Source organism: Macrobrachium rosenbergii, chromosome 13 (assembly GCF_040412425.1).
Source record: "Macrobrachium rosenbergii isolate ZJJX-2024 chromosome 13, ASM4041242v1, whole genome shotgun sequence".
NCBI classification, from domain to species: domain Eukaryota; kingdom Metazoa; phylum Arthropoda; class Malacostraca; order Decapoda; family Palaemonidae; genus Macrobrachium; species Macrobrachium rosenbergii.
In genome coordinates this window covers 22,808,537-22,836,417 of record NC_089753.1, presented here as the reverse complement: position 1 = coordinate 22,836,417, position 27,881 = coordinate 22,808,537, and the positions used below count along the sequence as shown (strand labels likewise).

The 27,881-nt window shown below is 39.4% G+C and overlaps 1 protein-coding gene across 5 annotated transcripts; it reads left to right on the top strand.

Annotated features, from left to right (window-relative positions):
* The first annotated feature begins 108 nt into the window (after positions 1-108).
* Positions 109-27,776, top strand: LOC136845013 (uncharacterized). 5 transcript variants are annotated; one of them, XM_067114688.1, is made up of 5 exons: positions 109-349; positions 9,131-9,295; positions 10,066-10,104; positions 14,758-14,961; positions 21,908-27,776. In XM_067114688.1, the coding sequence occupies exons 2-5, from the start codon at positions 9,146-9,148 to the stop codon at positions 22,067-22,069; spliced, it is 555 nt and encodes a 184-aa protein (XP_066970789.1). In that variant the 5' UTR covers positions 109-349; positions 9,131-9,145; the 3' UTR covers positions 22,070-27,776. The 5 variants fall into 5 exon arrangements, with proteins under 5 accessions (XP_066970789.1, XP_066970786.1, XP_066970787.1 ...); XM_067114685.1 differs by lacking the exon at positions 109-349 and adding an exon at positions 356-512; XM_067114686.1 differs by lacking the exon at positions 109-349 and adding an exon at positions 356-689.
* The last annotated feature ends 105 nt before the right edge of the window (positions 27,777-27,881 follow it).

The following is a 27,881-nucleotide window of genomic DNA, read 5'->3' as shown; positions in this document are numbered from 1 at the left end:
GAGAGAGAGAAGAAAGAGAGAGAGAACTATAACTGTCAGAGGTAATGAATGACGCAAGAAAAGGTACAAAAGGAAGGGAACAGGAGGTGAAGAAGTGAACTGAGTGAATGAAAAAAACATAAAAGCATATTAAGAAGGGACTGAATTGAAAAACAAAAAATTGACACTATTGCCAACAGTGGTGCAACATAGGCCATTAACGCATTGGATACTTGAGTACAGAGCCGTAATTCTGTCTTACATACCTCAAGAGAACAGAAGTCGTAAGCAAAAATAAGCTAGAGTTTAGAAGAAGAAGATGAAGAAGAAGAAGAAGAAGAAGGAGAAGAAGAGTTAAATCATATGACTAGTACGTGTTCCACACTGGAACAGTCAGCGCACGGTATTAGGCTTGTGCTTTCTAGCGGTCGATCTTCCGTTCAGTCTAGCTAGAAGCTAGAGCTTCTGGACCGTCAGTGTCAGTGATACTGCCCCCAGTGACGCACACCCCCTTTGCTCCTAAGCTTAACATGGTAGGGTGCAGTGTCATTGATAAGGACGTGTCTGTGTGTTCATTTAGTCAGTTTAAGTTGTAGTATACTCCACTGTGTGATAAATGGCACCATCGTCATTCTTTCGCGATGTGCAGATGCGGTAGCAACTAGGTTGCAAGTTGTATATAGTGTGTTTCTTCGCAACAAGGTTTACAGGTATTGTCTTCACTTTTATCACAGTTTTGGACGTTATCAGCAGGTGAGTCAGAGAATGGCTTCATCTTGTCCTTAGCCATCCATAGCCTCCTTTTCTTAAACTTCCCACCGATTTTAAAACCCGAGAACTGCTACAAGCCTCTTCAGCGGCTGTGTGGGCGACATTAACAAACACCAAGGAGGTTAAACCTCTTTGACAGAAGCACGGATTAAAAGGGGTAAATGGGAAGGGTAGGCCTTTAAAACTCGAGACAAGTGTTTGTTTGGCAGCATGGGGACAACGCCTAAATCGCCATGGAAGGGCCGATGGGAGTAAAACTACGCTATCCTCTACCGGGGCCAACAACGAGCCCGTTATACCCAACTACCTCCCCACCCATGGGTGAGGGCAGAACCGACCCAACCCCATAAGTACGACGCACCGATTCATCAGGCAAAATGCCACGTCGTCAATAAAATTAACTTTGAATGTTTATAACAAAATAACAAAGAGAAAGAGGCAAAAAAATATTTTGATGATACATGCAGAAGCAATTACAAAGGCATTGGTAAGATATGTGTCAGATTCTGAAGGAGTAGCATTTTTGTCAAGATAGCCACCACAGGACTGTTCTAAAATGACATTGACGCATTTCTCAGGTTAAAGGCCTACCCTTCCCATTTACCCCCTTAAATCCAGTGCTTCTGTCAAAGAGTTTAACCTCCTTGGTGTTTGTTAATGTCTCCTGGGAGCAATATACTTCTGGGTGTTCCTATTGCCTCGACACTCCTTCAGAAATATTTCCGTTCTTCAGGTCTCTGTTTTCATATAGGCCTAATTGAATCTCTTTTGGACCTTCCTTGTGATTATCTCACGCTACTGGACTTCCACTTTTAATTTACTTGTTTTGTGTCAATTTACTGTGTATATATACAGTATGTGTCTATATATATATATATATATAATATATATATATATATATATATATATATATATATATATATATATATAGAGAGAGAGAGAGAGAGAGAGAGAGAGTTGGCATTTGAAAAAGGTTGTGTGTAGACAGATAAGATATATACATAGGTTTTGAAATAAGATTACAGGCAGCTATTTAATTTATCATCTATTCATAATATGGTCCTTCGTTTTCTTTCCAGTTAGAGTATTCATAACATTTTCTATTCATATATCTTCTTTTCCTTACAGACTTAGCTCCAGCTTTGCCATTTACTCAGAATATTTCATTGTTTTTTTTTTTTCTTTGTTTTTGTATCAGTTTTATCGTTATAACATACAAGATACCTTTGCATGAATGCCCATACCCGATGAAAAATATCTTGTGTTTTAACGCGTCTTTGATTATATCAAGCGTTGGTACTTCCTTCCCCTTACATGAGTCTAAAACAGTTCTATATAAAACGCTCTTGTCGATTTTGACATCTGTCACGGTTCTCGGTTGATGCTTCTCCCGTTCCAGGAAAATTGCTGTGCCGCATCTCTCTTCCGTATCTTTGCCTTCTTTGCAAATCCTGCTGATTGTTCTCTCCGGTATCATTGTTGCTTCTGAGGCGCGTTGCAGTGTTTTCTGATATCCGCAATGGGTCCACGGTTTGCCTTTTCTTTGAAAAGTACTTAACGACCCTATGAACGATTTCTCGAGCCTGTGGATGAAGATTAATGCGGGAACGAGGACCTCCTTCCATCGTTCCATGTTGTTTGTAAGGCGACAGACTCCTTAATGAGTCAGTGAGTGTTTTGACTGAGCTTCCTTGTGGAGGCATGGGCTGTTTGACATCTTTATGCCTGAGGGTCAGCTTAACACGTGAGAGAGGAACTGGCAGCGCTGGAAATTTTTGCCACGTTTAAGAATAAACGTGTTGTTTTATTGTTGTTAAATGCTAGAAAATTACGAGGGCCTTTAATAATTGGCAAAATTGATTAGCAACCAATTATATTTGTGTTGTATAACTTATACTGCCTTCATATACCATACAACGTGGTGGGAATATTTGATGTGGCGCCAGCCGGCACTCCATGCTCTGCCCTTTTCGCCATGAAGGAGCCGATGGAGTAAGAAAAAACTACGCTATCCTCTACCGGGGCCAACAGCCCCGTTATGCCAACTACCTCCCCACCCATGGGTGAGGCAGACAGACCCGACCCAACCCCATAGTACGACCGCACCACCGATTCATCAGGCAAAATGCCACGTCGCGCAATAAAATTAACTTTGAATGTTTATAACAAAATAACAAAGAAAGAGGCAAAAATATTTTGATGATACATGCACGAAGCAATTACAAAGGCATTGGTAAAGATATGTGTCAGATTCTGAAGAGTAGCATTTTGTCAAGATAGCCGCACCACAGGACTGTTCTAAAATGACATTGACGCATTTCTCAGGTTGAGGCCTACCTTCCCATTTACCCCCTTTAATCCGTGCTTCTGTCAAAGAGGTTTAACCTCCTTGGTGTTTATTAATGTCTCCTGGAGCAATATACTTCTGGGTGTTCCCTATTGCCTCGACACTCCTTCAGAAATATTTCCGTTCTTCCAGGTCTCTGTTTTCATATAGGCCTAATTGAATCTCTTTTGGACCTTCCTTGTGATTATCTCACGCTACTGGACTTCCGCACTTTTAATTTACTTGTTTTTGTGTCAATTTACTGTGTATATATACAGTATGTGTCTATATATATATATAATATATATATATATATATATATATATATATATATATATATATATATATATATAGAGAGAGAGAGAGAGAGAGAGAGAGAGAGAGAGAGAGAGAGAGCTATTGGCATTTGAAAAGGATTGTGTGTAGACAGATAAGATATATACATAGGTTACACAAATAAGATTACCGGCAGCTATTTAATTTATCATCTATTCATAATATGGTCCTTCGTTTCTTTCCAGTTAGTATTCATAACATTTTCTATTCATATATCTTCTTTTTCCTTACAGACTTAGCTCCAGCTTTGCCATTTACTCGGAATATTTCATTGTTTTTTTTTTCTTTGTTTTTGTATCAGTTTTTATCGTTATAACATACAAGATACCTTTGCATGAATGCCCATACCCGATGAAAATATCTTGTGTTTTAACGCGTCTTTGATTATATCAAGCGTTGGTACTTCCTTCCTTACATGAGTCTAAAACAGTTCTATGTAAACGCTCTTGTCGATTTTGACATCTGTCACGGTTCTCGGTTGATGCTTCTCCCATTCCAGGAAAATTGCTGAGTGCCGCATCTCTTTCCGTATCTTTGCCTTCTTTGCAAATCCTGCTGATTGTTCTCTCCGGTATCATTGTTGCTTCTGGGCGCGCGTTGCAGTGTTTTCTGATATCCATAATGGGTCCACGGTTTTGCCTTTCTTTAGAAAAGTACTTAACGACCCTATGAACGATTTCTCGAGGCCTGTGGATGAAGATTAATCTTGAGGAACGAGGACCTCCTTCCATCGTTCCATGTTGTTTGTAGGCGACAGACTCCTTAATGAGTCAGTGAGTGTTTTGACTGAGCTTCCTTGTGGAGGCATGGGCTGTTTGACATCTTTATGCCCTGAGGTCAGCTTAACACGTGAGAGGAACTGGCAGCGCTGGAAATTTTTGCCACGTTTAAGAATAAACGTGTTGTTTTATTGTTGTTAAATGCTAGAAAATTACGAGGGCCTTTAATAATTGGCAAAAATTGATTAGCAACCAATTATATTTGTGTTGTATAACTTATGCTGCCTTCATATACCATACAACGTGAGTGGGAATATTTGATGTGGCAGCGCCGGTCACCTCCATGCTCTGCCCTTTTCGCCATGAAGAAGCCCGATGGAGTGAAAAACAACATCCTCTGCCCGTTAACGACCCAACTACCTCCCCACCCATGGGTGAGGGCAGACAGACCCGACCCAACCCCCATAGTACGACCGCACCACCGATTCATCAGGCAAAATGCCACGTCGCGCAATAAAATTAACTTTGAATGTTTATAACAAAATAACAAAGAGAAAGAGGCAAAAAATATTTTGATGATACATGCACAGAAAACAATTACAAAGGCATTGGTAAAGATATGTGTCAGATTCTGAAGAGTAGCATTTTTGTCAAGATAGCCGCACCAGGACTGTTCTAAAATGACATTGACGCATTTCTCAGGTTAAGTCTCAGTGTCTCCTTGTTGTGTGTGACTGAGTTTACAATTCCACTTTGCTCTTTGAAAAATTCAGCTGTTCAGATTCCATATCGAAGGAGGATATCTTCCATGAGCAGCTGAGAAATGGGTCTCTACAAAATATAACTTTTCATATAAAAATGCAGACAGAATAAAACAACTTTCACTTTCACAAGTGACAGGACAGAAACTCCTGTGCAGAAAACTTCCAAACTTATCCTTTAATTCTTCTTATGCCACATGTGATCGTACAAAAGTCCATCTTTCTTTCGCATTCAACCTCCATCCACACTTCACTTCCATAAGAGAGAGTTGGCTCAACAACCTGTTTATTTCAAAATACCTGTGCGAATCAACTGCATCATTCTTCCACTGTCTGTGTTGAAATTCACTGATCCATCTTTCTAACTGTCCTCAAGCTTGCTCGTGCTCAGTTTTACTTTATTTTCTTGCAAACACTTTGAAGCCCTGTCACCGTTTCCCTTCACTTCATTACAATCTGTACTGTATTATCTGAAATATTATTATATATAATATATATATAATGTATATACATATGTGTGTATATATATATATATACATATATATATATATATATATATATATATATATATATATATATATATATATATATATATAAATTATTCATATGTACATGCATATGATATATATAGTACATATATTTTTATATATATTGTGTGTATACATCTGTACGTACATACATGATAACATGCACTGCTAAGAAAAAGCTGGCTTACTTTCTGATAAAGAGACTGACAACATCCTGTTGTGATGTTTTTCGTTTTATTCTTATCTCATGGAGTTTGAATAGGTCAGCCCATTCTCCATTATTCGCTGAGCTCTCTACGAAAGAATATAAAGAATGGCAACTGACGTCAGAACGGAAATTGACAGTAAAAAGGTTTGGAAGTTGCAATACGAGGCAAATCTCGCAGTCGCACTAAGAATCAATTGTTAGGAGAGGATGGAAAGTAAGATGGAAGAAAGAATATGAGCGGAGATAGTCAAAGGAATGAAAGGGGTTGCAGCTAACGGCCGAAGGGACACCGCAGTGAACCTCGAGTACTGCACTACACCGACCTCCCCCCGCCACCACCCCCGCCACGTCCCTACCCGCTTCCGATAAAGATAAAACTGAGTGTTGTGCTTCACCCTATGATTGGATATCTATTTTATAGTCCACTTCTCGGCGTTTATTTTTACTTAGATTTCATTTGAAATATGTAGTACGTCAATATTTGCGGCATATTCATTCATTAAATCAGAGGACAATTATGATAAAACTTTCAGTCAATTTTCTGATACTTTTGTTTCACTTTGCCCGTCCCTCCATTACCTAAATATATCACGAACAAACAACTTCATTTTGAGTGAGGTACCCAGTGAAATTCAGCAAATTTCAATCAAATTCCGTCCATTAGTTCTTGAGAGGTTTTGTTTACAAAAAGGAAGTGTAATTTCACCGTCCCGCGGATGACTGGGTTGTGCTAAGTAATATATGTTTGTTGCTGTCATTCACACAACGCTCTCTCTCTCTCTCTCTCTCTCTCTCTCTCTCTCTCTCTCTCTCTCTCTCTCTCTCTCTCTCTCATACACTTACGATCCTGCTGTTCGTTTTCTGATCTGTTATGGTGATATACTCTTGTTCTCTATTCCGGTGCAGACCCGAAGTATCCAGTCGTTCGTGCGTTCCACCAGGAGGTTCCACAGAGTTCCCTAAAGGTTCCGTTGTGTTCTGTATTATACTTAGCAAGTTCCGGAGGTTGGTTTATGTCGTTCATTATTATATAAATCAACTGTAGGTTACCATTAAGTGTCAATGTCCCGAGAGGGGATATATACAGCATTTTACCTTGATGTATTGGTCCTGGTCTAGCACAGTACGTCCAGTGAACCTTTGATCACCCAGTAATTCTGAGTTGCCACTTTATTTCCTTTTCAGTTTTTTTTTCTCTCTCTTTTGAGACTAGCCAGTAATTAACCTCTCGGTTGTTTAGAAGAGTCTGAGGTGCCATCTCATCGTCACAAGCTAAACATTCTGCTAGCAGTCAAAAAGGATCTTTAAAAGCACAGATGACTGCAGAGAATCACACTCGCGTATTTGTAGGCACCAAGATCCCAGTATGTCATGATATAGATTTATGAAGGGAGAAACGTTTCAGCTTACTGCACACACACACACACTTGGTTAATTGCTGGTCAGGGGACTAATCACACATTTTGAAGTTTGTACAGTATGCAGCAAAAGTCTTGCAACTTTTTTTATTTTGTACTGGACAAGCATTGTTCTCAAGTTGCCACTTAGTGTTAAATCTTATATTTTACTTTGTAAACATGTGTAAGAATGAGGAAAAGTTGGTCACTTGTTATGTAGAATCTTATCATTGGAATATATTGGATCGTGGCAAACAAAAAATATTTCATGCTACAATAATTTTTCTGAATGAAAACTAAATACGTTACTGTAGCATGACTCCCTTGGTTCACCGTGACTCCCATGAGTCGTGGAACCATCAGTCTGGATACAGTGAAACTGTGAAAGAGGACATCGCGATGGAGTGAAAAAGAAAAGTTAAGCAGAGCAAAGTCTAATGATGATAATGCATTTGGGATATCAATTCAAAGTCATTACTTCTTTTCACTAGTATAGTTTTGTGTATAAGCAAATGTTAGTCAGCATCATGATTTCGATACTTGCAGTAAATTCTTACAAGTCATAGCTTAGGCTATAGCCAAGGCTACATGGGTCTTCTAGTCTCCCGAGGAGTTTCTTTAGTTTGAAGGAAAATGATAATAAATAAATAAACGAGGTGGAGAATAATCCTCACTATGAGAAATACAATTAATTCTACCTTTTTATTATTTTACTTTTACTTTAGGAATGGAAGACTATTATCAGGTCGGACATATCAGCCACACCTATTGTGTGCAGATTCTGCAGAATAACAACAACAACAACGACAACGTATTAAAAATAATAACAGTATGGCTCTGGAGTCTAGGCCTATGCCATTGGCTTTATAACATACTAGGCTATATTTCAGATAGTAACAATATATAGTTGCGTCAAATCTTTGTAAACTTAAAAAGGGTGTCTATAAGACCATAAAGCAGAATTTGTGAAATTCTTCCACAGTCTTGGTGTGATAGACTTCCGTCATTATTTTCTTCATAGGCCTATAGGCTTCATAAGAATGATACAATCGAGAAGCATGAAGTGCACTGACCTACTGGTAAGGCGGCGGGAGGCAAACTGAGCCATTTAACTGACGCTGACAGTTGGCGTCGGTTAGACCACGACCACAACTACATCTCCAATACGTTTATTACGTTGAATACATTACTATAGAGGCCATTTACGTCTTTTCATATTTACCATAATTAAAAATTTCTGTGTTAATGTTTTTATAATGATCTAGCTGATATTTCGATAAAAAAATATAGCATTAATACTTTAAAACAACGCTTCGTGAACTGTACCTTTTATTGAGCAAAGTTGCAGAATTTTTTGCCATTGCAACTGACCTCATCAGAAGTGTGAAGAAAAAGTATACCTTAGTTTTACCAGACCACTGAGCTGATTAACAGCTCTCCTAGGGCTGGCCCGAAGGATTAGACTTATTTCTTCACGTGGCTAAGAACCAACTGGTTACTTACAGCTTATTGTGGAATCCGGACCACATTATAGCGAGAAATTAACTTTATGACCTGAAATAAATTCCTCTAACTCTTCATCAGCCAGCCGGAGACTTGAACTCGGGCCTACCGAGTGATAGGCCACAGCTCAAACGACTCGCCCAACGAAGAGCTAGAAGTGTGAAGAAGGTAAGAGTTGCCAGTTAGTGACTTTCGAACAAAAATCACTGAAATCTGGTCACACAACTTTTGCTGCATGCTGTACTACAAATTAACTCTGCTCGAGTTACAGGATTCGGAGGGATGTGATGACACTCGTATACATGCATATACACTGTGACCACACGGCTCAGTCACAGAAGACAACGTCAAAGTGCGATAACAAGACAAAGACCCCAAAAGTTAAGAACGGTCTTATTTTAAGCCTCGTAAGCTTTCCTTGACTGCTTATACTGAACCACTCTTACTCTATTGGTTTCTCTTGTATTCTCATTAACCATCCATCTTTTTCTTAGCTCTTTTACCTTTATCAAGCCTTCTGCTCTGCTGCTTTCTTCTGTGTTTTCAGAATTCTTGTCTGTCTACCCATTATAATGTGGCATGACCTCTCGTCCGTGTTTTCAGGCGTACAGAGGAGAAATGACTCCGCAGCTGATGCTGCATTGCGCGATAACGGCAGGCGTCGTGAAGGAGCAGAGAGACTCGACCTTTTACTGCAACGCCTGCGACACAACTCTTACTAATAAAGACACTATGAAGACACACCTCAGATCCAAAGTCCATTCAGAGGTAGGGAATATTCCTTCAGTGGTTATGTAATATTTGGGATTTTTAGGTCTAATGTGATTCATGAAATCCCCTTCTTGACGGGCACTCCAAGTCCTTAGATATATGTTAGCAATAAATGATATTTCAGCAAATGGATTTCTTTGAAACCCCACAAAAAGGATCTCTCCTAGATAGTGACCCCAAGGGTTTCAGGGTGGATATCTAGGAATAATATTTCTAGGGGTCATTACCTTTATAATATTTACGGTCTTTTGTTTTATATTTTCAAGGTAATCCCAAACAGGCTTGTACTGAACATGCCACAGAGGTGGATACATACTGGGTTAAAAACCCTTGGGGTTAGTAAAAGATCCAAAATAAGAATTTTTTCAGGAAGTGCCTAAATAGTGGCTCACAGTTCTCAGCCTTTTTTTTTTTTTTTTTTTTTGCGGTGTGGTTGCTGGCCCCATACCTGTTCTACTCTTGCGTCCTGCCAATTCCAACAAACCAACGGGTACAGGATTCAAAACTAAGTCAACAAGGGAACAAAGGATTGTTCAGAAACCAGACTCAGTGCTGTTTCCCTGTGGGATCGATTCTGGGTCTCCTCTTTGGTGAGATGGGGTCCTTAACAAAGTTATGTTCTGGAGGTAGGGAAAAATCCGTTGAGGCTCAATTGCCATTTGCAGTGATGTACCTGGTATTTAGTCGACTTTGGCGGGTTGAATAAATGTACACGGCTTGCTGTATCTAAGGTCTGCATTTAATAATTACACTTTTTTCTTTCACAGAACTCCATATACTACAACTTTCCCTGGGCGACAACTGTCAGGTAAACCTGCCTCAACATTTCGAATTCATTCAGGATTCTGGAAGCTCTGCTTGGAATCACTTACTGACAATAGTGCTTGCAGAATGAAGAAGAAAAATCAAAGAAGAGTTTGTAAATGTGGAAAAAAGGAAACAGGCCAGGCATGCCTTGTTGAGGAGGTTGCATGGTGTAAAAGTAGGTCTGAGGCAAGGGTATGTTCTGTCTCCTTGACTGTTTGCTAGCCTTGTGGACTGAGTGACATGAGACATCATCACAGAACAGGGTGGTAGCTATAAAATAGAATACAGAATTTAGGCCAAAGGCCAAGCGCTAGGACCTTTGAGGTCCTTCCGCCGTGAAAGGGAAATTGACAATAAGGAGGCTTGAAAGGTGTAACAGGATGAAACAATTTTTAGAGGGTGGAAAGCCAGACGGAAGAAAGAGAATATGAACGGCTGTGCAGTAAAAGGAATGAAAGAGGATGTAGCTAGGGGCCAAGGGACGCTGTAAGACCCTTAAGTAAGGCAGTAGATGCAGGTGGGTTGCAGGATAAGATAATAATGAGCCGTGAATTGCTGATGCTTGCAGATGATATGCCACTCACTTGGGATATGGGAAGAGAAACTGTAGGCACTAGTGAGAGTTTCGAAGTGTTGCAATGGAGCAAGTTGAGTGAGTGGAAGAGTGAGTTTACAAACGAGAATGGAAACTACTAAGGAATTCAGAGCCGATGAAACACGGTTTTTCGGCAACACCTTTTTATCAAAGCATCGGATAAAGGTGAAAGTTGGCAAGTGTGTATTTATATAGCTACCTAATTTTTTACAAATATTATTCAGTACTTAAGTTCAACAATTCTGGTACTACTTATCAGAGTAAAAGTGCGTTTTCTATGCCAGAGCCATGAAAATCACAGTTTTGAACACAACATTAACCTATGACGTCATGAGGCTCCACCCACATTGAAGAGAAGTTCACTTATGGGGAAAACGTCTCTTCACTGTGGGTCTGCCCACTTCCCGGTGACATATTCACTGACTGATATTAGTGCCCATTCTAGGCTTCAGCGATATCAATGATGGCGAGCAGGATTTGTCATTGTCCCCTTGATCGCATTATCATTTGCAATAATTTTATAATTAATAATGATAATAACAATAATAATAGTAATTCTATATATTAGCTCCGCGCCTGTTTTTACCTTTTCAACTGGTTTTTTCTACACTTTTAGGGCTTCTGAAACTGGCGGTGCATCTGTTTGTTGTCGGCCAAATGGAATGTCCCTTCGCCGTGTTTAGTACTGGGCCGGGGGCGACGGGGTTGGGTACCCATACGTTAACAAGTTATTGCACCTGCCGGATGGGGTATGAACCGTTCGAAACAGGCGTATATCCCCGTGCTCTGTCTTGTGAAGATCGCGTATAGAAACCCGTTGTTGGATGGACTTCGGGGGTTAATTACAGGTTAATTAGACTCAAGCGCCAAAAAAGCAAGGTAAATTCATAATTAGCAACCAAAAAACTTTAGAAAAAGTCAAGTTATAGTGCCGTCGGCGACGCGGAGCTACCCTATAGTTCTACCTTATTATTATTATTATTATTATTATTATTATTATTATTATTATTATTATTATTATTATTATTATTATTATTATTATTATTATTATTAATTTTTTGTGGAGGTTTAATTGCAGTTCCACAGCAGTTGTTGGGACTAAGTTGTTAAGCTTGGAATTCTTCCATTTTCTTGATATTCTTATTGTTTCTACTTTACAGATAATTCAGAGTATGTAATTCATCCACATAATGAGCCCGTCAATAGCTTATTTGTTAGATCTACATCTATTCAGGGCGGAATACACAAAGACAATCCGTTTGTTTTACCTCAGGTTTCGACACTATTTGCAGCAAGTCAGGAGCGATCACTAAAGTAGAATTCAAATGAAAAGCAATGATACCTTATTTCCCTCAATTGTTAGAGTACGTGTAAAGGTCCACGCCATTGTTTAGTTTCAGTTAATGTAACCCATTGCTGTTTTTCTTGTCTTTTTTTCATTTATATCAAACAGCGCTCGTACACTCGCTGCAAATAAAAGGTAATGGTAGGAGTCAAGAATCTGGGGGAAGACTATTATTTGCCTACTTAATATCAATCAGATGTAAAACGATTTATACTGATATGCATGGAAAGCAAAACATATTGAAATCAGTTTGAATGAGGAACATATTATAATCATTGTTTTAATAAATATCTTTTAGATGTACAAATAAACGTCTAACACCACACAATTTATTTTACAAATGTCTTCATCACCACTCTCGAGGAAGAGACCACCATCCCCGTCCTCATCGTTGCTAGCAATATCAGTTACACGCTCTCATGGGTTTCATGCGACTTCCAGTACTCATCCTTAAAATGACGGGATTGTCAACAGCTCCTGCCCCACACTTCTGGGGCGGCCAAGTAACCTATTACCCACCATAGAAATAATTACCTATTCACGCTATAGTAAGTCTTGCCATGGTGGCAAGCCATAACACAAATGCAGTCTTGCAACCACGGAGACAATTCCGTATCCTGCCGGCCATTATCGAATTTGTTGAGGCCTAGACTTTGTAAGTTATCCATTCACCTGTTAGTGACATACTGCCCACCTGGTGGATGGGCGGAGCCTCATGACGTCATGTTGTTTACGTCACGAAATGTTTTAGAATCCTTGTCTGTGAGTTTCTCGATTCCGGCATCAGCAACTTCATTGTACTCTATAATTATCAAAACTATCGAACTTAGGTATTAAGTAATGCTTGCAAAAATTGGGTAGGGTTATAGATTATACACTTGCCAACTTTCACCGTTATCCGCTGCTTTGATAAAAAGGTGTTGTTGAAAAACCGTGTTTCATCGGCTTTGAATCCCTTAGTAGTGTGATTGACATAAGTATTTTGGAGTGAATTCTACGCACGATAGTGAGAGGCAAGAAGAGGTGAGTCGCAGAGTTGCCGAATTATTATTATTATTAAAATAGTTGAGGCTCAATAGCCATTTGCAGTGATGTACCTGGTGGACCTTTCCTTCTTATACTTAGTTTTCCATTTTCTTCACTAGGTTTTCAATTAGGATTTTAAGGTCGTCTATGAGAGTCAACAGGACTGACTGTCCTCTTGTTTTCAACAATTTCCCCAATTAATTCTTCTAATTTTTCTCTGTATGATGTGAAATCTTCTTTAAGTGACTGCAGTTCTGCCTCCATTGATTTCTTCTCCTTGACTGTGTCCTCTGTGCTTTTTATTTGGCCTTTCCAGGTTCTCGATGATCTTGGATTTTTCCTCTACCTCCTTTCTCATAGCACTTTCATCACCCTGACTTGTTACCCTTTTTTCCCTGCATCCTCTCTTACATCTACACAAATACTAGTGTTTTCCTCACGGTGTCTCTTGCAATACCAATTTAGTCCTTTTACCTTTTCTGCCATTTTTATCAACTTCAAAACATTTTCCATTTGAGGCTTGTTAAGGACTGTTTTAGAATCTAAGCACTGAATGCAGAACCATTTTTTGCAATTATCACACTCTGCACTGTCATCCTCTGGGCCTGGCACTGATCACACGGCCATGCCTCATCACAACCTCTTTGTTTTGTCCTTTTGGGTGGAAGTAGCCAAAATCGCCTCATCATGCTTTAAGTCTATTAGCCTACCGTCTACCTTGAGGCCTACCTTTGAGTGCTCTTTTATGTGTATCAAGGAAACGTCTCTTCTGTCTAGACATTCTTCTACTGCTTCTTTCAATTTTAATTCTTTTACCTTTATCGGCCTAACCTTGGGAGCCGTTCTAACTTCTATTTTCATAATTGGTTGTTTGCCGCCTTCAGCCAGATCTGTTTCCCTGACAACTCTGGATGCCTCGACCAAAAACACAACAGTACCTTACCTTTTAATCCCGATCTGAATACTCCCTTTACTAATTAGTTAAATTAACTTAACACCTCCCCATCGTTGATTTGACCCTTATAACTGGCACCCGCCCCCAAGCTAAGACAGTTAAGAGTGTAAAATGTGGAGCACTTTCCCCCCTCGCGATTCAGGTTTAACGGTCACAACGTGAAAAAATAAACAGTCTGAAGTTAAATAAAGTATAAAGCTAAAGACAGTCAACGTGTATCTTGGTATGTCATCATTGTATCCAATATGACAGATCTCTCTCTCTCTCTCTCTCTCTCTCTCTCTCTCTCTCTCTCTCTCTCTCTCTCTCTCTCTCTCCATTTAGGCATTAGTAACCTTACTGTTTCACTTTACTCATGATATTGTCCCGCGCTCCCTCTCTCTGACCAAGGCAATTTTCTTACACAGAATGCTTGACATTTGCATATATAACCTTCTTTCCTCTGATATCCACAGACCTTCATCTATTACTTTAGGCTAGAAAGTTTTGCTCAGTTCAGTTATCAACTGTATTCCCGAACCATTAAGGAAATGAATCACAATAAATCATAACTCGTTCTTTTCTAAAGCGTGCTTGTTACATTGTTATGAAATATATTTGGCAACCCTTGTAATGAACTTGAGATAGAGACCACTTTCAGATCATTCTAGACTACGACGCAGCCTCTCTGGCAACGCTCACACTTACAGATTGCCGCTAAGCCCCCAATGAGTCTAATTTTCTGTTCTTTCCAGACGTCAGATTCCTCTGGTACCGATCCCAGTGATGACGACAAAGACGATGAACTGGTAAAGAAAGCCATGCGCGATGGCACTATTCAAGATGACACGTTGAACAATCCTTTGTCCCCTTACTGGTGCGACGTCTGCCAGCGGTCGCTGAAGCTTTACGGAAGATTAGCCAATCATCTTCACAGCAACAAGCACAAAGCCAAGGTGAGTGAGTGAATGTGCCCGTGTGCGTTGTTCTTATATAATAAGCGCTCGCTCGCTCCACTGGCACAGTTGCGGTCACACTACAATGTTCGTGTTAGGCGCGGAGCTTTTTAACTTTAAACAGCTTTACTAGTTTCTTTTCTGTTTCGTATTGCTAATTCATTTCTTCTTTTTTTTTCAAATGACACTGACTTCCTCTTAATTCACTGTTAATAGTTTCTGTTTCAAAAGCCTTTATCGTCATTTTCTTTAGGACTTCACTAAACTGAGTGTTTGTTTTAATCCTTGAACATCACCCTTTCTGCAAAAAATACTCTTAAGAGTCATTCTTTACTGTTGTGCTTTTTCATTATCACTTGCCATAATCCCTTGTGGTTCCGATTACCCCAAAAAGTTAGTTGAGGTGATTTTACTAAACCTATTTTTACTGAGAAGGAACAAATCATTTCTACTTTACTTTTAATCTTTCCTAGATAGTGACCCCCAAGTGTTTTAACCCGGTATGAATCTACCTTTGCGGGGATCTTTTTCAACTCTGTATGAATCCACCTTTGCGGTGTGCTTAGTACAAGACCGTTGGGGATTTTTTTAAACCCGTATGTATCCACCTTTGTGGCATGTTTAGTACAACCCTATTGGGGATTTTTTTTCAACTCAGTATGAATCCACCTTTGCAGTGTGCTAAGTACAAGCCAGTTGGGGATTTTTTTTCAACTCAGTATGAATCCACCTTTGCAGTGTGCTAAGTACAAACCCAGTTGGGGATTTTTTCAACTCAGTATGAATCCACCTTTGCAGTGTGCTAATGTACAAGCCAGTTGGGATTTTTTCAACTCAGTATGAATCCACCTTTGCAGTGTGCTAAGTACAAGCCAGTTGGGGATTTTTTCAACTCAGTATGAATCCACCTTTGCAGTGTATTGCTGAAGTACAAGCCAGTTGGGGATTTTTTCAACTCAGTATGAATCCACCTTTGCAGTGTGCTAAGTACAAGCCAGTTGGGGATTTTTTCAACTCAGTATGAATCCACCTTTGCAGTGTGCTAAGTACAAAACCAGTTGGGGATTTTTTCAACTCAGTATGAATCACCTTTGCAGTGTGCTAAGTACAAGCCAGTTGGGGATTTTTTCAACTCAGTATGAATCCACCTTTGCAGTGTGCTAGTACAAGCCAGTTGGGATTTTTTTAAACTCAGTATGAATCCACCTTTGCAGTGTGCTAAGTACAAGCCAGTTGGGGATTTTTTTTCAACTCAGTATGAATCCACCTTTGCAGTGTGCTAAGTACAAGCCAGTTGGGGATTTTTTTTCAACTCAGTATGAATCCACCTTTGCAGTGTGCTAAGTACAAGCCAGTTGGGGATTTTTTTCAACTCAGTATGAATCCACCTTTGCAGTGTGCTAAGTACAAGCCAGTTGGGGATTTTTTTTCAACTCAGTATGAATCCACCTTTGCAGTGTGCTAAGTACAAGCCAGTTGGGGATTTTTTTCAACTCAGTATGAATCCACCTTTGCAGTGTGCTAAGTACAAGCCAGTTGGGGATTTTTTTCAACTCAGTATGAATCCACCTTTGCAGTGTGCTAAGTACAAACCCAGTTGGGGATTTTTTCAACTCAGTATGAATCCACCTTTGCAGTGTGCTAAGTACAAGCCAGTTGGGGATTTTTTTTCAACTCAGTATGAATCCACCTTTGCAGTGTGCTAAGTACAAGCCAGTTGGGGATTTTTTTTCAACTCAGTATGAATCCACCTTTGCAGTGTGCTAAGTACAAGCCAGTTGGGGTTTTTTCAACTCAGTATGAATCCACCTTTGCAGTGTGTGCTAAGTACAAAGCCCGTTGGGGATTTTTTCAACTCAGTATGAATCCACCTTTGCAGTGTGCTAAGTACAAGCCAGTTGGGGATTTTTTTAAACCCCTATGTACCCACCTTTGCGGCATGTTTAGTACAAGCCCGTTGGGGATTTTTTTTCAACTCGGTATGAATCCACCTTTGCGGTGTACTAAGTACAAGCCAGTTGGGGATTTTTTTAAACCCCTATGTATCCACCTTTGCGGCATGTTTAGTACAAGCCCGTTGGGGATTTTTTTTCAACTCAGTATGAATCCACCTTTGCAGTGTGCTAAGTACAAGCCAGTTGGGGATTTTTTTAAACCCCTATGTATCCACCTTTGCGGCATGTTTAGTACAAGCCCGTTTGGGGATTTTTTTCAGCTCAGTATGAATCCACCTTTGCTGTGTGCTTAGAACAACCCTGTTGGGGATTTTTTTAAACCCCTATGTATCCACCTTTGCGGTGTGCTTATTACAATCTCGTTAGGGATTTGTTTTAACCCAGTATGAATCCACCTTTGCGGTGTGCTTATTACAATCTCGTTAGGGATTTGTTTTAACCCAGTATGAATCCACCTTTGCGGTGTGCTTATTACAATCTCGTTAGGGATTTGTTTTAACCCAGTATGAATCCACCTTTGCGGTGTGCTAAGTACAAGCCCATTGGGGATTTTTTTTAGCCTGATATATATCCACCTTTGTGGTGTGCATAGTACAAGTTCATTGGGGATTTTTTTTAACCAGGTATGAATCCACATTTGTGGCATGTTTAGTACAAGCACGTTGGGGATTTTTTTTTACCCAGTATGAATCCACCTTTCTGGCATGTTTAGTACAAGCACGTTGGGGATTTTTTTTTTACCCAGTATGAATCCACCTTTCTGGCATGTTTAGTACAAGCACGTTGGGGATTTTTTTAAACTCGGTATAAATCCACCTTTGCCATGTGCTTAGTACAAGCTCGGGGATTTTTTTTAACCGGGTATGAATCCACTTTTGTGGTGTGCTTAGTACAAGCTCGTTGGGGATTTGTTTTAGCCCGGTATGAATCCACCTTTGTGGCATGTTTAGTATTTTTTTTTTATCTGGCATGACTCCAACTTTACAGCATGTTTAGTACAAGCCCTTTTGGGGATTTTTTTTACCTGGTATGACTCCAACTTTACAGCATGTTTAGTACAAGCCCTTTGGGGATTTTTTTTTTTTTTTACCTAGTATGACTCCACCTTTGCGGCATGTTTAGTACAAACCCTTTGGGGATTTTTTTTTTACTTAGTATGACTCCACCTTTGCGGCATGTTTAGTACAAGCCCTTTGGGGATTTTTTTTTTTTACTTAGTATGACTCCACCTTTGCGGCATGTTAGTACAAGCCCTTTGGGGATTTTTTTTTTTTACCTAGTATGACTCCACCTTTGCAGCATGTTTAGTACAAGCCCTTTGGGGATTTTTTTTTTTACCTAGTATGACTCCACCTTTGCAGCATGTTTAGTACAAGCCCTTTGGGGATTTTTTTAAACCTGGTATAAATCCACCTTTGGGCCATGTTTAGTACAAGCACATTGGGGATTTTTTTTACCTGGTATGACTCCACCTTTGCGGCATGTTTAGTACAAGCCCTTTGGGGATTTTTTTTTTTACCTAGTATGACTCCACCTTTGCAGCATGTTTAGTACAAGCCCTTTGGGGATTTTTTTAAACCTGGTATAAATCCACCTTTGGGCCATGTTTAGTACAAGCACATTGGGGATTTTTTTTACCTGGTATGACTCCACCTTTGCGGCATGTTTAGTACAAAACCTTTGGAGATTTTTTTTACCTGGTATGACTCCAACTTTGAGGCATGTTTAGTACAAGCCCTTTAGATATTTTTTATGACCCCAACTTTACGGCATGTTTAGTACAAGCCCTTTGGGGATTTTTTTTTTACCTGGTATGACTCCATCTCTGTGGCGTGTTTAGTACAAGCCCTTTGGGGATTTTTTTTTACCCAGTATGACTTCATCTTTGTGGCATGTTTAGTACAAGCCCTTTGGGGATTTTTTTTAACCAGTATGAATCCACCTTTCCAGTGTGCTTAGTACTTTGTTGTACTCTTTCTCACGATTAGTGTCATTGATCTACTCTGTCTCACAGTTACTCTCATAGTTCAGCTCTTCCTCACAATTACTCTCATTGCTCTACTCTTTCTCATAATTACTTTCATTGCTCTACTCTTCCTCACAATTACTCTCATTGCTCTACTCTTTCTCACAATTACTCTCATTGCTCTGCTCTTTCTCACCATTACTCTCATTGCTCTACTCTTTGTCACAATTACTCTAATTGCTCTGCTCTTTCTCACAATTACTCTCATTGCTCTACTCTTCCTCACAATTACTCTCATTGCTCTACTCTTTCTCACAATTACTCTCATTGCTCTACTCTTTCTCACAATTACTCTCATTGCTCTATTCTTTCTCACAATTTCTCTCATTGCTCTATTCTTTCTCACAATTACTCTCATTGCTCTACTCTTTCTCACAATTACTCTCATTGCTCTATTCTTTCTCACAATTACTCTCATTGCTCTACTCTTTCTCACAATTACTCTCATTGCTCTACTCTTTCTCACAATTACTCTCATTGCTCTAGTCTTTCTCACAATTACTCTCATTGCTCTATTCTTTCTCACAATTACTCTCGTTGTTCTACTCTTTGTCACAATTACTCTCATTGCTCTACTCATCATTTCTCTACTCTTTGTCACAATTACTCTCATTGCTCTACTCTTTCTCACAATTACTCTCATTGATCTATTCTTTCTCACAATTACTCTCATTGCTCTATTCTTTCTCACAATTACTCTCATTGCTCTACTCTTTCTCACAATTACTCTCATTGCTCTATTCTTTCTCACAATTACTCTCATTGCTCTACTCTTTCTCACAATTACTCTCATTGCTCTACTCATCATTTCTCTACTCTTTGTCACAATTACTCTCATTGCTCTACTCTTTCTCACAATTACTCTCATTTTCTTTCTTTCTCTGTATTACTCTCGTTGTTCTACTCTTTCTCACAAATTACTCTCATTGCTCTACTCTTTCTCACAATTACTCTCATTGATCTATTCTTTGTCACAATTACTCTCGTTGTTCTACTCTTTCTCACAATTACTCTCATTGCTCTACTCATCATTTCTCTACTCTTTGTCCCAATTACTCTCATTGCTCTACTCTCTCACAATTACTCTCATTTGCTCTACTCTTTCTCACAATTCTCTCATTTGCTCTATTCTTTCTCACAATTACTCTCATTTGCTCTACTCTTTCTCACAATTCTCTCATTGCTCTATTCTTTCTCACAATTACTCTCATTATCTCTCTTTCTCACAATTTACTCTCATTGCTCTATGTATCATTTCTCTACTCTTTGTCATAATTACTCTCATTGCTCTACTCTTTCTCACAATTACTCTCATTGATCTATTCTTTGTCACAATTACTCTCGTTGTTCTACTCTTTCTCACAATTACTCTCATTGCTCTACTCATCATTTCTCTACTCTTTGTCACAATTACTAGTTCTTCTTTGGAGGAGTGGTGGAGGCTTTCGGACTTTTTAAGCTGTTGGCCCAGCGTTAAACTCTCGAGCCTCAAAGAAGAATTAGAGGAATTTATTTCTGGTGATAGAAATTCATTTCTCGTCATAATACATGCCTGTTCCGGATTCCCAATAAGCTGTAGGTCCCGTTGCTAGGTAACCAGTGTTCTTAGCCACGTAAAATAAGTCTAATCCTTCGGGCCAGCCCTAGGAGAGCTGTTAACCAGCTCAGTGGTCTGGTTAAACTAAGATATACTTAACTTTGTCCCAATTACTCTCATTGCTCTACTCTTTCTCACAATTACTCTCATTGCTCTACTCTTTCTCACAATTACTCTCATTGCTCTACTCTTTGTCACAATTACTCTCATTGCTCTATTCATCATTTCTCTACTCTTTGTCACAATTACTCTCATTGCTGTACTCTTTCTCACAATTACTCTCATTGATCTATTCTTTCTCACAATTACTCTCATTGCTCTATTCTTTCTCACAATTACTCTCATTGCTCTACTCTTTCTCACAATTAGTCTCATTGCTCTATTCTTTCTCACAATTACTCTCATTGCTCTACTCTTTCTCACAATTACTCTCATTGCTCTACTCATCATTTCTCTACTCTTTGTCACAATTACTCTCATTGTTCTACTCTTTCTCACAATTACTCTTATTGCTCTACTCATCATTTCTCTACTCTTTGTCACAATTACTCTCATTGCTCTACTCTTTCTCACAGTTACTCTCATTGCTCTACTCATTGTAACATTCCTCTCCTGGTACCATCTCCGCACACCTCTCCAACAACACCTCAGAGAGCCTAGTCTAACCCTCAGTTTCCAGTCCACTAAATAACCTTCACTGTTTATACCAAAATATTTTGGAACTTTACTCCCTCTGGCAGTCTGAAGACTGAAATTTCCCCTGCATAAATCTAGTTGACAGTAAAACAGCTCAGCTTTGACTAAAATAAGTTTAAATCAATTAGTATGATATCTAGTTGGAAAACTTTTACCTGGAAGCTGCTGACGTAGGACTTTGGACATGTTTCTGGGGATCTCTGTTGGGTAAATTATTAGATTATTGGAGATTCATCCATGAGTTTTAACCTGGTACATTCCCAGTCTGCAATCTTCGGTTCATTTAGCAATTTTATGATAACCAAAGGGATAATTCAGTCCAAGCCCACTGCTCTGTTAAGGACTTATGACCAATGATATGTTGATCTTCTGTGCCATAATTGTTTTTAATTAGATAGTTCTTCAGTATCTGTAACGTTTTCCCATATTGTTAATTCTACATGCAACATTATTCATAGTTCTGGGTACCTGTATTCAGTATCATTGTCTGATATGTGTATTTGATCTTGTCCTCATTAATCTGTACCTGTCAATGCTTCTGTGTGTATCCATGACTTTGATGGTACATTTCAGTTACAGAAGTCTTAAACATAGTTTGGTATCTTGTTTTCTCTATAATGATGTACATCGACACATTTTTTATCTGAGTTTTCCCTCGTTTATTATGCCTAGGCCTCACACCGTCCTGTAAACCAGGAAAGGGAACGGGCGCAGACCAAACCTTCAAAGGAGGATGAAGCAAAGCTCGTTTATTTCGATTTGGAAACTGGGGACGTGAAGAGGACCATAGCATTTTGCAGATTGCAGCTGTGTACAACAACCTACAATTCATGAGGTTTGTTACACCTACCAAACCAGTCTCTTTCCAGAATAAAAAAGTAAACAAGCTGAGAGACACAAAAGGATTCCTGGAAAGAAGAGTGTCCATTAATCCAGACAGGTGGGAAAAAGTTCCTACCCAACCTATGATTAACGTTCTGCTTGAATTCCTGGAGTGGCTGAGCTCTATTGGCCCATGTTACCTAGTTGCTCATAATGTCTCGTTTGATAAAAAACACCTTCTTTACCATATGAGAAAGTCCGACTTATTGACGAGGTTGCGAGAGAACGTCCTCGGCTTCATTGACACCTTGCAGTTCTTCAGGAAGGTGTACCCAGGGTTCAAAAAACCTAATGGAAAAGGGTACAGCCAGACAGCTCTAGTGAGACAAATACTAGGGGAGACATACAATGCCCATGACGCTCTGGCTGATGTTCAAACTTTGCAAAAGTTGATTGACAGAGTAAATGCGGATCTTGAAACCCTGTTTCAATGCATGGAGAAATTTTAGGCATTAATATATATATATATATATATATGTATGGTGGGGGGGGGGAGGTGTAAAGAAGTCATTCGTGCAAGCCATGTGTCACACTTTTGTGGCCTAACAGGCCTCTGAATTTTACTGTTTGCAATTTTCAATTTTTTAGATACCAGTTTATATGGTTTTTACTTATATCACGTGCATTACAATATCATGTAGACAGGAGTGACTCGTTTGGGGTAAAAATTTGTCTCAGGTGTATATTGTTTCTTTACCCAGAGAAATTTAAGAGTGTAAGTGACCAGAGTAGGGTTGGGTAAATGGAAACCAGGAAGATGGACCAACCACTGTTGATACAAATGGCAGAAGAAGAACCGACAAGAGAAGAGGCGAGTTATAGAATGGGTGAAGCAAGGAAGGTAACAGAATGTATGAAAAAGACTGAGGATAGATTTGGAGTGTCATTAAAAGCCATGATAGTAATGTATAAGAACAATGTTTAACCAATTCTTCTTTATGCAAGTGACGTATGGATGGATGTTGAATGCAAGTGAAATTTAAAAGAAAGATTGAAGATGTTGAGATGACCTGTATGTGTTGTATATGTGGCAGAAGAAGAAATAAAACACTAAGAAATATGGAGATTCTTAAAAGAAGAGAAAAGGTTTAGCACACAACACCTTAGGATGAAACAGGGTGCTCTAAGATGGTCTGGTTATGTGGAAAGAATGAGAATGCTTGAGAGAGGTACTGAAAGGATAGGGCCTTAATATCCAGGAGGAGCTAATGACTACAAGATAGCAGGTGAGTGATGCAGAGTGTGTTGTGTGTTGTGTGTAGAGGGTTCCATGCCCTCAGATGTGGATGTTTTCTACAAAGGAAGTCCACCCACAATTCAACGGCACTCACCCACAATTCAGTAGATATGTAAAGGTAGTTATCTCTGACACAAGAAAAGGCTGACACACCCGCCCTAACGTTGCGCCTTTAATGAGAGCAGCAGCATTTCTTCCCGAGTTGATAAAAAAAATATTGAGATCAAGTCAATAAAGAGACCAATTCTATGAAGCAAGTCTTTCATGAAAATGATTCCTCTCGTGATGCCCACAAAGGCCATATTTCTGCTGGAGTCATGTCTAGAGAAAATATAATAGAGTTCACAAGGTCATTTTGATCCAGTTATTAAGTCTCATTAAAAGATTTTCTCCCAAAACAAGGTTTCAAATGAAAGCTTTTCTTCTGGTTGCTACAATATAAACTTGTAAAGTCACCACATCGCGCCAGGATAGTGTTTTTCTAACGCCATTAATTAAGTCTCCGCTGAGCTTGTTTTCTTTGGTGACTTCCCGTTTTCTTCAAGCTCAATTAGTCACGCCTAAAACGTGCCAGGTCACGCATTTAATCATTTTACTTTATGGTATTTATCACCTTAATGTCACACATTGTTTATCACATGTTTCTTCATTCCACAGGCATCAAGACTGTATCCATATTGTAGCTCTGTATGTTTTGTATTGTAATTTGTACTCGTTCACTGCATATTATTGTTTATTGTTTCGACCTCAGGTCACATCAATTCCATTGTCTCTCACGGCCCGGCGTCAGTTAACCCAATATCAACTGCCTGGATCTGTAATAAAGTAGCAGTAACTTTTACCTGCTCGTTTCTTTGACACCTTACAAACTCAGTCACCTCGAAACAGCAGTGCTGTCAGCAGCGGCAGGCAACTCTGAGCGATTCATTGTCTCATAAGCTATTACCAATCTGTGAGACATATGGTTCGATGAAAGCATGCATTAAGCCAAGATTTGTTACACATAAAATATACAAATATTTTTCACTTTGATCACTTCCAGAAATTGGTTAAGTCGTCCTAAAATGCTTTCATTGTAACATGTTTAAAAGACGAGGCTTGTTGACGCAGCCAGTAACCTACGCACCCACTTACTAAGCCTTTTCAGTAACGGACAAGCTCGCTTTTGCTTTCTATGAGTAGGCATCTATAAGATGGATGATGTTGCAATTTCAAAACTGAAGTCGCCATTGCACTTATATGCCACAATGATATGCCAAAGGTATGACATGTTGACACAGAAAAGATATGCTATAAATAAAAAAAAACACAGCTAGTTTTACTCAGAATCGAATAATAAGAGCTGTTTTCTATGTTCTGCTTACATCGTCCTGAAACACTCTCCCCAGCTGTGACGTTTCGGAATTTCATTGAGAAACCACGTATGGTGATATGCATTTTGTTACACAACTCAAACACTGCCTTTGATGTCTAAAACTGGATAAATTATGATGGCATAGACAGTATCCTGCAAGCCTACAGCATATTGCAGATAATTATCAATGACTGACAAAATACAGCAGGTGTCCTTATGCATTACAGTAACGTGCTTAGATGACGAGACTGGTTAACACACCTAGGGTTAAACCTATAGGCCTATGTACTACTATGCATTTTTAATAACCATCAGGAACCTTCTTCTTTTACGTTATGTGGCATGGCCAGTATTAATCATGATCTGATATCAAAATTAAATTGCCACCTCATTTATGTTCCACCCTAATATGCAGAACATATGAGACATGGATATGCTAAGACAACGTATATCAGACTAGCACTAGATTAACGATATGTAAATTCTATTATGCTTTGTTTACATGTGAAATGTTATCTCATTTTCTCTCAAAGGCTTGTTTTTTCCTATTTTGGCTACTATAAGCAGCATATCATACCATTATTGCGATCAGGATATAAAAAATCACAATCGCACTAAGCACCTGTTAAATTTGCACAATTACCAGACCTTTCAAGATGGCCGCAAGGATCTGCAGCGCCGCCCTGGTGGAGAACCACCAAACTATGTAGTAATGTTTTAGGTAGCATCTCCAGATATTTACCCTCTATGGTGGGTCCACAAGAACAGACAAAGATGAGGTAAAAACAACAGTATGCAGGTTTTATAGAGTAGGAAATTGGATGAAAGGTAATTCTTGTGAGTACCTGCATATGTCGAAACACAGAATCTATACAAGAACCCAAAACAGGACAGAGAAGAAGTAGGCCTAGGGACAGAATGTAAGTTTTTCAGAGGGGAACTGCAAGTATGGCAGAAAGTGCCAGTACATTCACAGGATCAGAAACCAGAATAGGGCTATAGTGCAAGGAAAGGAAAGGAACACATTAATGAGACGTATGAAATTGGGTAAGAGAAACGAAGGGCAGATATCACACTCTAACAATAGAAAATAACAGACCTACATTTAAGTCGATGAGCCAGAATAAAAGAGTGAGCAGAGACGAGGACATGTATGTGCAGGTTTTTCAAAAACAGGGAACCATGTGCATATAACGAGGCTGCTGCCCTTCTGGTGTTACAGAACACAGAACCATGAAAGAAATGGCCACACAAGGAAAGCAGCTGAAGAATACGCAGTGAGAAATGAAATGGATTTGTTAAGAGAGAGGATGGAGGAAGTGGCGAACAAGTTACATTTTTAGAAATAAGGAATATGCAAGCAGAGAGGCCAAACCCTGTGTCATGGCCAGAAGCAGTAAGAAACCCCAGTGCATCCAACATGTTAGGACCATACTTCCGGAGAGGTCTAAAGGGATAGAGGAATGCAAAAGTGAACTGAGGTATTAGAGCGCAGATCGAAGCCCCAATGCCATGCGCTGTCTTTTCCTGTATGGAACCTGTGCTGGTTATATGGTTTAACCCTTCTTCTTCTTCTCTAGATTATATTCGTTTACGACTTCTGTTCTCTTGCAGTATGTCAGACAAAACTGGGTCTCTGCACGTAAGTAGGAGAGGGAGACTCAGGGATTTCAGCCTAGCCTCCATACGCAGTGTGTTCATGTCCTACATCACACTGTAAAGTCCTCGCTAAATGGGTTTTCTGTGAAGAACCTCCCGTTTTCTACAGTGCCTTTTCGCCTGACCCTAGGTCAGGGTAATCAGTCCTATTTTTACTATGTAACTGTACATTCATTACCCATCCATTTTTGCCCTTGTACATTGTGTACATGTCAGAGTATCTTTGTATTTAATTTACTATTTTCATTGTTGTGATATCTGTATGTACCTGTCTTGTTTTGCATAGTGAATAACTGACCTCGGGTTACTTGTATGTCTTTGTACTGACGTGCGCATGCCGCTTTATAAGCGGGCTGCTTTCTCAATAAACTAGCAGTACCTGTCTACCTGCTCTTTCTTTCGCACCCTCTCACAGTGGTGACCCCCCGGAGTGGTTCCCGGAGCCATTAACGGACCCAAACGGCGACTTAGTACTTCATTTTCTGATTCCACTCACTCCCGCCTAATGTTTCTTCAGTCACTCAGTTCACTTCTTCACTTCCTGTTCCCTTCCATTTGTACCTTTTCTTGCGTCATTCATCACTTCTGACAATTAAAGTCTCACCGATATCCGCCCTCCATATCATAGTTCTTAACCAACTTTGATAGGGGAGAGAGAGAGAGAGTTTGGGAGCAAATGGCGAATTTCCACTTACTTTTTGCATCACATTTGTGCTTAGTAGACTCTATTTATTTATTAATTTGCAAATTTATCATTTTTTCTCTCTTAATAACTGATCTCTTTTTGTCCCATTATCTTTTTTTTACTTCTTTCAGTTGAAGACCATATTTTTTGGAAGCTCGAATTTCAAGTCAATTGGCCCCTCTGGTGGGGTTGTTCCATATGAATAGGGTTCACCTACTGAATAATAATAATAATAATAATAATAATAATAAAGGATCTTTCCTAGGTAGTGACCCCCAAGGGTTTTAACCCGGTATCTGCATCCACCTTTACGGCGTTTTTAGTACGTGTTTAATACAAGGCCGCTGGCGATGACCGTAAACACATAAACAAAAGACCTTAAATATCATAAAGATAATGACCCCCAAGAAATATTACTGTAGTCCTAGGTAAAGACCCCCAAGCTTTGTTGGGGTCACTATCTAGGCAGGATCCATAGTAACAATTATTCCGAAAAAGTATCATCATTAAAAAAAACAAGAAATGCTCTAGAGTATCGGTCTAGATTCTCTAGAATCTCTGACTGAGCCTCGTGAGGAACAAGGCCTTCATTGGAGCGGGGAACGTAACCGCTCTACCTACAATTATAATTAATAATAACTGTGCAGCTTAATTCGTCTAAATTCATGGTGTTTCGACACTTTTTAGAGGTTTAGTGTGGTCAAATATATTATATATTCTTATATTATGTGATTCATTTACCTGTATTCTCGGTCATTTGCATATTTATATTCTGTATACCAATGGCTGAATCAAGAGCCATCAAAGAATGGATGTTTGCGCCGAATCA

What these genes read in the sequence shown, in the direction of transcription:
- LOC136845013 (XM_067114685.1), top strand. An exon ending in TTCCCTGGGCGACAACTGTC is followed by an intron (nt 10,105 to 14,757) that starts AGGTAAACCTGC and finishes TTCTGTTCTTTC; the next exon opens with CAGACGTCAGATTCCTCTGG. An exon ending in GCAACAAGCACAAAGCCAAG is followed by an intron (nt 14,962 to 21,907) that starts GTGAGTGAGTGA and finishes TATTATGCCTAG; the next exon opens with GCCTCACACCGTCCTGTAAA.